This window comes from Notothenia rossii (assembly GCF_949606895.1).
Source record: "Notothenia rossii genome assembly, chromosome: 6".
NCBI lineage: Eukaryota > Metazoa > Chordata > Actinopteri > Perciformes > Nototheniidae > Notothenia > Notothenia rossii.
The window spans coordinates 61867566-61877259 of record NC_136909.1 but is presented as its reverse complement, the minus strand read 5'-3'; the positions used below and the strand labels follow the sequence as shown (position 1 = coordinate 61877259).

Sequence of the window (9694 nt, the reverse complement as noted above, 5' to 3'; positions counted from 1 at the left end):
TATAGCTTATATTACCTCAATATAATTATAACTTTTTGTTATTTTCTCCAATAAATACTTGTTTGTTATTATAGCTACTGGTCATTTTCAGCATTTATTATTTATTTATTTTTAATCTAAATGACAAAATGTTTGATTTGGGAGAATGTTTTCAGTGCTTTATAGAATAAAATGAAAACGTTTACTCAACTACATACCTATAAATAGTCAAAAATTAAGAAACTACACCATTCTGCTAGTTGTTTTTATTGGGTTTTATTTGGTTGCCAGCCTAATTTATTTATGTAATACAAACATATCAATAATCCTACACTGAAAATACAAAATGATTTCTCCCAAAACTCATCAAAATGTTACTGATTGCATTGTGTGCTCTAATACTGCCATCTAGTTATGGAGCTATTTCAGGGTCATAAGTTTTGATCATTCAAAAAAATACAATTTATTTGAAAGTTCAAGTTTTTATCCTGAACTTTGAAAAATACAATGATGTATTCAAAATAAAAAAAAAGTATTTTAAATAATTGTTCAGGTTGAAAATTATTTTTGATTCAGTTCAGCAATTTTTGGGAATAATATATTTATTTTCAGATTTAACTTTTATACATATTTTGATATTTGAATCCTTATTTTTTTCAGCACAGATATTTCGTTTTCAGATTCAAAACAATTATTTTTTCAGTTTCAAATCTTGTTTTTTCAGGTTTCACATTGCTTTTCACCTTCAGATCGTTTTTCACCTTCAGATCTTTTTTTTTCGCTTTCAGATTTTTTTTTTCGCTTTCAAAGTTTTGGCCCTGATATTGCTTGGGGGTGCGGGGCTTAGTTTGGAACCCTAAGTGTTTTGAATCTGAAAAAGTAAAATCTGAAACTGAAAAAAACAAGTATTCAAATATCAAAATATATATAAAAGTGAAATATGAAAATAAATATTTTATTTTAAAAAATTGCTGAACTGAATCAAAATAATATTCAACATGGAAAATATTTTCAGATACTTTTTTTTGTTTTGAATACAACATTGTGTTTTTCAAAGTTCAGGATGAAAACTTGGACTTTCAAACAAATTGTATTTTTTTGAATGATCAAAACTTATGACCCTGAAATAGCTCCATATCTAGTGGGCATTGAGGTGAACTTCAATTCGATTCCCATCCATAAATCTAATTTGTATAATGTTTTGTCACTTTAGAGTTTAGACATTCACACGATATACCTCTAGTTCTAAATTGGATAGTAAAATGTATTAAATCCCGTTGAAAAATGCTTTCAATGCCCGGCAACATTTAAGAATTGGACCCAACCAAGTGCACAATTGGGAAGGGGTGGGAGGAGGTCACAATGGTTTTCCTTGACAAACGGAATTCAATATAAAATAAATAGTCCAAAAAAAAAAGGGTTCATAAAATAAAAGAAACTGCATTCCTCGGAGAAGACACCACATTCCCCGGAGATGTAACGTCTAACTCTGAAAGGTTTTGTACGTTTTGGTCCAATCTGCTTTACTGTTGCCTTATGGGAAACGTAGTTCGGCAGCCGCTCCCAATGTTCTTTCAACATTTGGGTGACGTTTGTGCAGCGTGGTATTGGAAATTCCTCAACTTCCGCTTCTCTTGAGTGAAGAGCGTCAAGAAACGTTATTAAACGGTTTGGAAAAGGTTTTGGGAACGTAGGAGAAAAAGTTAAATGGAGCAAGATAATGGGGACAACCACAACTGGCCGGTGCAACGACGAGAGGAGGGTTTGGTGAACAAACATATGGCAGACATTGCTCGGGAGAGCCTTCAGCAGAGGCTGTGTGCCGGGGAGATGCACAGTCTGACCGAACAAGGCTCCAGACGCTCAGGGGAAGAGTTCACAGACGAACCCCGGCGAAGGGACGTTAGTTTCGGGGAAGAGCCGCCGCTTTCCACCGCCTGTAGCTCCGGAGCTGACAAGTTACTCTCTGCCCCCCCATCCACAGGTAGACTGTCATTCAATGCGAATTGCGATACCCTGGAATAGTTTTGTGTTGTCTATCCGTGATACTGCAAGTGCACGTGAACGTGTGTGATTTGAAGTATTTATGGCAACGATTTATTTTATCCTCAAAATACTATTTCTTCTATTCTTTTATACATTTGCTGTATTTAAGGGTGTAATACATTTGATATTTACCATGTTTAACTGTATTATATTCACAAGACATTCTATTTATTTGATATTGTTATTCATGGATTCATTTTGGTTTGTTTTGTTAGTAGTATTCTGGGGATATGCACAAATGTTGATATCAATATTTGGAACTTATTTATTTCATTCACATACGTACGCCCTTAAAAAAGCACATAGTAAATCACATTGAATTGATGCTCAACTTTTTGATAAAAACAAAAGCATACATTTCATAAATGTATACTGAAGGTCGTGCTTTGAAAGAAATTATGAGATAGATAGATTGAGATAATTAATTGAAGACTGAAGAGATGTGATCAATAATATCTTCGAGACTATCATTTCCAGCATAGTAAAAGTGTTAATGCCTAGAAATGTAATAAAATATATATGTTAACAAATATCCAGTGACAATATAACACAAATGTTATATAATATGTTCTGAGCATTAAATAAGAATTCTGAGATTAAAGTCAGATTTCTTTTTTTTGTATTCATACTGTTTTGCTCAGAATTCTGACTTTTTTTTCAAAACATTCAGACTCTCATTTGGCCCCAATGGCGTATCACTCCAGCAATCAGTGGGAAAGCAAACAGGTTAACTAGCATTGAACTCGAACAGTACTCATTTAGGTGGAAAAGAGGTAAACTTCTCTCCAACTCTTTTTCTCTAGAGACTGCAGCTCAAGGGAAGATCATCGCCCTACTGGTGGAAATCAAAGAGGAGCAGCAGAGGCAGTGGGCGGTGCTGAAGGATCTTCAGGCCAGACTGCCGGGTCAGAGCATCAACGAGGAGGAGGAGGAGGACGTGGAGGATCTGGACATGGATCTCCCCCTGAGGACTCTGGAGCAGCTGGATGAGATGGAGAGGCAGCTGGAAGAGACAGGAAGTCAAAAGAGAATGGTAGTTCAAATGACATGTACTGTGATGCTCAATCATCCTGGTACTTTGCTGTGTGAATGCTCAGGGCCTTCTGTTACGTTGACGTCTTGTCCTAATTCAAGGTTTCGTACCTGTCACGGATGGGCGGGGCTACGGTTGACGACGCGGTGAGACGTCTGATGCAGTCTGTGCTTACATTCGCTGTCGGCTCTGAGCTCAACTGGGTGGGCCGAGGCCGGAAGAGAAGCTTCAGGAACACTCGCCTCCAGGGAGTGCTCTTCTGTAAGTAGCCATTGCTACTTGAAGTATACTTAAAGAGGCCCCGTTATGCTTCTTCTCCTTTCCTGTGGTGTGTTGTACAGGTTTTTGTGGATATTAATGGTCTGCAAACGCTAAAATCCCAAAGTTCCGTTCAGAGGGAGTTTCTCTCCCACACACTCCCCCCGCCTGAAAGGCCTCCACTGGAAACCTTTGTTTACTACCATAACATAGTGACAGACTATGGGTGAAGAGACTAATAGTAAAATAAATGAAGGCAATTAAACAACACATTCTTCAGTTTGTGCTTTTATCCAACAATGAAAATGGCATTCCAAAATATGAGTACCAAAATTGTTATTGACTAGGATATATTTAAAAGTATCCTGGCTCATAATATTCATATTATATATATGAAGTGACATAGAAACGACAAAAGTGAGCCCGAAATTGCTACAATGCAACTCATGTCTGGGTTAAGCACTCATTCATACACTATCAATAGCAATCTTATAGCCAAATCCTCTTAGTTTCAACTGACATGTTTTATTATTTGGATTATTAAATAGGTGGTTTGGTATGCTTTGTAGTGTATTTATCAGGATCTGAAAGTACATATATGGAGAATGATGTAATGATGGTTAATAAATAACACTGATCTGTACAAAGGTTCATTTCTAGCTTCTCCTTTTAGGTGCTCTGAAACGCACACCGGTGGGTAAAGAAGCCACACACCATCAGTATGCTGACGTGGTGAAGAAGTGGCTGCGCTTTGCTCCGTTCAGACAGGGGGGGGGCGGGCGGCGCTGCTACAGAGCCCCTGTGGAGTTTGCAGATTCTGAGGAAACAGACAATTCTAACCAAAGCTCCACACGATGACATTTATCTCACTTATCAGGTATCACACAAGTTTCAGAATGAGGCATTCACATGTTGAAAAAAACAAATGTGCATGAAAAGGTTGTTGTTATAATAATGATATTATTATGTTCAAGACACAGCACACTGTACACTTCTGGAATGTGTCGCTAATAGTGCAAATATGTCTTTTTTAAAGAGCCTAAGAGGAGACTATCTCAGTGAGCTGTTTTGGAAAAGCACTGGTAAAGAACTTGAAAATATAAACATTTGATGACACTATTGTAAGTTAAAGTCAACTTTAATGTCAATCTTACTCAGTTTGTGTTTACAGACAGAGAGATCGAAATGACGTTTCCAACATTCCCGAATATAAAAATGATACAATATACAGATATATATACAAATATGTATATCCTATATACACAACCAACAGACACATTTACACATATGCACACATCAAGATATAAAACACAACAATCAATATTAATATATACAAAATAACAGTCACTTCAATATCAATATCTTTGGTGCAAGGTTGTCCATAGAATGTGCATTTATTGCAGATTTTCCTCAAAAGTATTGTTCAGTGTATTAGTTTACATTGCTTATTAATGGGTACTGCTTTGAAATCAAACTATTATTTTCTATATTTTTCTGTAAGTATTGTTTCATCTCTTGAACACCAACAATAATGTGCCCTTTTTATAATTTTTTATTTGTGAAGTGCATGTTCACAGTTTGTACTGTAGGAGGCGACAAAATTCAAAGATTTGTCTCAAAGTGCTTTAGAGGGAGGGGAGAGGGGGTTATTTTCTCTCATCCCTATCATCTCCTGCCTTAAAATTAAAGGGTATCATCTGATCAGATGTACAATTGTTAGTAAACTGAAGATGATATTTTGCAGACTCTACATGACAGTTTCCACGTGTCCTTGTGTCTCTTTTGGATTTGTTTGTTGTTGTTGTTTTAGCTTTTTCTTATAACTACAAGGTGGAAAAGTCATGATTTTGTAATAATAATTCTATTACATTTTGTTAAGTTTTTAATATTTAGTATTTGTATTTTTTTCCTCTACATAAATTCAATTTCTTCAACATTTATCCACTTTGATAATAGTGCTAGATATCAATATAATAAATACGTAAATACAATACATTTAACGACTAATGTTTGCAGTAGTAGAGGTGAAATAATGCTCCCTATTTCATTAGAGCAGGAGGCTTAAAACAACACTTTGCATCTTTTAAAATCATCTGAATTGCATGGAACCATTACAATAATCAGATAAATATAATTGGTATAAAATACCTGTGTTTCAAATTGTTATATTTATTTAGCAGTGGGCAGTGGCACTATCATAAATAAAAAAAACTTCTATCTCAGTGATGTACGATTGCTCTTTATTAGTTGTGTTTAGGTTTGCTGATTGGTCATCATCATCATCATAGTGCTCTTCAAATATAAACTCAGGGGCCGGATCTCATTTCTGGGATTTCCCCTCCTCGACTCCCCATCAGTGTATCCTCGATTATAGCTCCTCCAGAGAGCCTCCTCGCCTCCTTGAATCCTCCGTCCTCCGGTAGTGACCAGGAAATGAATTTCAGCGCGCCATTTTGAAGGACATCTCATTTCCCTAAATGCACTTCGAGGACCGAGCATCGAGGAGGCTCTCTGGAGGAGCTTTAAACGAGGAGACACTGATGGGTCCCCCACGGTCCTCCGTGGATGCATTTCCGGCAACAGAGATGTTTCAAAGAGTCGTGACGCACGGCCGGACTTATCTCAGCCAATGACAGCTCTGCATGCATCCCCTGGTTGTCATCTCCAACCTGCTGGCTCTTTCCTGCTCATCGGGCCCGAGCCCGCTAGCTAGCTAGCATTATCGGACCTAGCAGGCTGCTACCTAGATGCTCCTCGGCTCCCTGAAGTCTGCCGAGCTAACAATTCTGTCTCCACCCCAACTCCACCCTAACTCCAGCCTAACTCCAGCCTAACTCCACCCTAACTCCGCGGCTCGTGTGGGTCTTCCCATCCCGCTGCGATCAGCCGGCTTCCCCGCTGACATCGTCTCTCCCTGCCGCCTACAGCTGGTGGCTAACAAGCTAGCTAACAAGCTAGTAGGCTGGTCACCCGGCTCCCACTCTGCACCAGGCTGTCAGTCCCTCCTACGATTCTCCTCCGGAAACAATTGGAATCATTCTCCTGATATGCTGTGGATTATCACTCTCATTTTATCTGGACTCACACCGCTCCTTCTTCCACGGTCATCCGGCTCCTGGTCTCTGCTGCCCGGGTCCCCAGCATTAGCTAGCTCCGTGCTAGCGCCACTTCACGGGATCATGCCGCCGCTCTACTCCCTGTCAGATCTCCACTCCTTTAATAACCGCCTGCCTCCGGAATGCATGGACATCCTAGCAGATAACGAAATACTCCGCAAACGCCGTCCTCCACACAGAGGCTCTGGCCGTAAGTTTTTATTTCATTCCACGTCTCCACACTCCATCCCGTCCATTCGGTCCTGTCACGCGCCCACACTACGCCATCACAACAAAAAACACGTGAATTTGACCAATCTCCTTCCACTCCCCCGGTCCACACAACCCCCCCAATGCAATGTCACCTCAGAGCAGCCCTGCTCAACACACGCTCCATCCACAATAAAAGCCACATTCTGAATGAATTCATTAAAGACAATAACCTGGACTTTCTGTATCTGACCGAAACATGGCGAAAGCCCCTGGACTATTTTTCTTTAAATCAAATCACCCCAGCAGGATTCACATACATTGACAAACCTCGCCCACAAGGGCGGGGTGGTGGTATAGCTGCTATTATCAGAAAGGAAATAAAAGCTACCATAATCCCCATCCCTGATGCTTCTTCATTTGAACACCTGATCTTTAAACTCTCTGGTCCCACTCCCCTGGTCACAGCCATCATCTACCGTCCCCCGAAGCCAAACCCCTCCTTTCTCTCCGACCTCTGACATTCTCACTCAGCTTTCTGCCATATCCCCATCTGTTCTCCTCTTAGGGGATTTTAACATTCATATTGATGACCCGACCTGCAAATGTGCCTCTGAATTTAAGGAAACCCTTCACTGCTGCAACTTCTCTCAACACATCAACTTCCCAACACACAGCCGTGGTCACATCCTGGACTTGGTCTGCTCCACTGGTCTCACCATCCATCATCTGTCCAGCCTCAATCTCCACATCTCTGATCACCTGGCCATCTTCATGGATATCAACATCCCCATCCCCGCCCAAAAGCAAAAATGCACAATAACCTACAGAAACCTCAAATCCATCTCACCTTCAGCAATCACTGCCTCCATTACCTGCAAGATGTCTGCCTCCCCCCCCCACTTTCTGAAAACCCATCTGAACTTGTGGACTATTATAACAGCACCCTCTCCTTCTGTCTCAATGAACTGGCCCCCACAAAAACAAAAAATGTCTCTTTCATACACTCCACCCCCTGGTATACCCCCGAACTCCGCCAAATGAAATCAAGGAAACGTCAACTTGAATGCCAACACAAGAAAACCACACTAACAGTCCATCTTCAAATCTACAAAGACTATCTCCAGCAGTACAGTAATGCACTCAAAGCAGCCCGGTCTAATTACTACTCATAACTCATTCAGTCTGGCTCCAGCAACCCCAAGCGTCTGTTCTCCACCATCAGCAAACTTCTCAAACCCTGTGACAACGCCACCTCGTCCTTCACCACCGAACAGTGCAACTCCTTCCTTTCGTTTTTCCAAACCAAAATCAGCAACATTTACAGCAATCTGACACCCTCATCAGCACCCCCCACCTCCTCTCCTGGCTCCCCCCCCTTCAACTCACAGCCCCCGTCCCACTTCTCCCCTGTGACCCCCATGCAACTGTCCCACTTCATGACTGGAATTAACTCCACCTGCACACTTGACCCAATGTCCTCCAAATTTGTTAAAGAGAGCCTCCCTGCCATGTCCCAGCTCATCGCCACCATCATTAACTCCTCCCTCAGATCTGGATCAGTTCCCCCCTCTCTCAAACTGGCTGCTGTCACACCCATTCTCAAAAGACCTGGACTCACACCTGACATCATGTCCAACTTCCGGCCCATCTCAAATCTCCCCTTTCTGTCAAAAATACTTGAACGTGTCATTGCCTCACAACTAAAATCCCACCTCAGCTCCAATGACCTCTTTGAGCCATTTCAATCCGGTTTCCGATCAAAACACAGCACAGAAACAGCTCTTCTGAAAATCACAAACGACCTCCTCCTCTCCTCTGACTCCGGCAACCTGAACATCCTCATCCTCCTCGACCTCACCGCAGCATTCGACACCATCAACCACACCATCCTGCTGTCCCTCCTCGAATCATCACTCAACATCACTGACACTGCACTCTCCTGGCTGAAATCCTACCTCACCGACAGACATCAGTTTATCAACATCAACAACTGCACCTCCTCCACTGCTCCTCTGTCCCAAGGCGTCCCCCAGGGTTCGGTGCTTGGCCCCCTCCTCTTCATCCTTTACATGCTCCCCCTTGGCAAAATAATTTGTCGCCACAACCTTCAATTTCACTGCTACGCCGATGACATCCAACTTTATATCTCAACAAAAACCATCACCCCCACAACACACTCCACTCTCACCAACGGTCTCGCAGAAATAAAAGCATGGATGCAAACAAACTATCTCCAACTGAACAGTGCCAAATCAGACATCATCATCGGCCCCCCATCCCGTATCAAAGACATCCAGAATTTCAACTTCACCATTGACAGCCACACTCTATCTCCCCCCCTCTCACATCCGCAACCTCGGAGTCATTTTCGACAGTCAGCTCAAATTCAACCACCACATAAATCACATCACCAGGACCGCCTGTTTCCACCTCAAAAACATTGCCCGTCTCCGCCCATCACTCTCCTCCTCTGCTGCTGAAATCCTGATTCATGCATTCATCACTTCACGACTCGACTACTGCAATAGCATCCTCTATGGCATACCATCCAACCTCCTCAATAAACTCCAACATATCCAGAACTCTGCTGCCCGCCTCCTCACCCACACCCGCTCCCGAGACCACATCACTCCCATCCTCCAGAACCTCCACTGGCTCCCCGTCCGTCAAAGAATCCACTTCAAAGTCCTCCTCATTACTTACAAAGCCCTCAACAACCAGGCCCCCCCCTACCTCACAGAGCTGCTGCACCACCACACCCCTTCCCGCTGCCTCCGCTCATCAGAAGCTAACCTCCTATCCATCCCCACCCGCACCAATCACCGGACCTGGGGGGACAGAGCCTTCTCCGTCGCTGCCCCCTCCCTCTGGAACTCACTCCCACAACCCATCAGAGACTGCACCGACCTCACCACCTTCAAAAAACTCACAAAAACTCACCTCTTTAATCTGGCTTTTCATGTGTGATTGTTTTTGTATTATTTGACTTTAACTTTAACTATATATTTATTTGTTGTTCCTTTCTTCTCTTTTCTTTCTTTCTTCACTATTATCTGTAAAGCGTCTTTGA

At 42.0% G+C, this 9694-nt stretch overlaps 1 protein-coding gene across 1 annotated transcript; it reads left to right on the top strand.

Moving 5' to 3' along the window:
* The first annotated feature begins 1529 nt into the window (after positions 1-1529).
* Positions 1530-5538, top strand: LOC307042648 (uncharacterized protein). Its single transcript, XM_079686636.1, has 4 exons — positions 1530-1963; positions 2829-3058; positions 3160-3319; positions 3990-5538. Exons 1-4 carry the CDS (start codon positions 1687-1689, stop codon positions 4172-4174), a joined length of 852 nt encoding a protein of 283 aa, XP_079542762.1. The 5' UTR covers positions 1530-1686; the 3' UTR covers positions 4175-5538.
* Positions 5539-9694: the final 4156 nt, after the last annotated feature.

What these genes read in the sequence shown, in the direction of transcription:
- LOC307042648 (XM_079686636.1), top strand. Translation starts at nt 1,687, where the DNA reads ATGGAGCAAGATAATGGGGACAACCACAACTGGCCGGTGCAACGACGA. An exon ending in CTCTGCCCCCCCATCCACAG is followed by an intron (nt 1,964 to 2,828) that starts GTAGACTGTCAT and finishes CTTTTTCTCTAG; the next exon opens with AGACTGCAGCTCAAGGGAAG. An exon ending in CCTCCAGGGAGTGCTCTTCT is followed by an intron (nt 3,320 to 3,989) that starts GTAAGTAGCCAT and finishes TTCTCCTTTTAG; the next exon opens with GTGCTCTGAAACGCACACCG.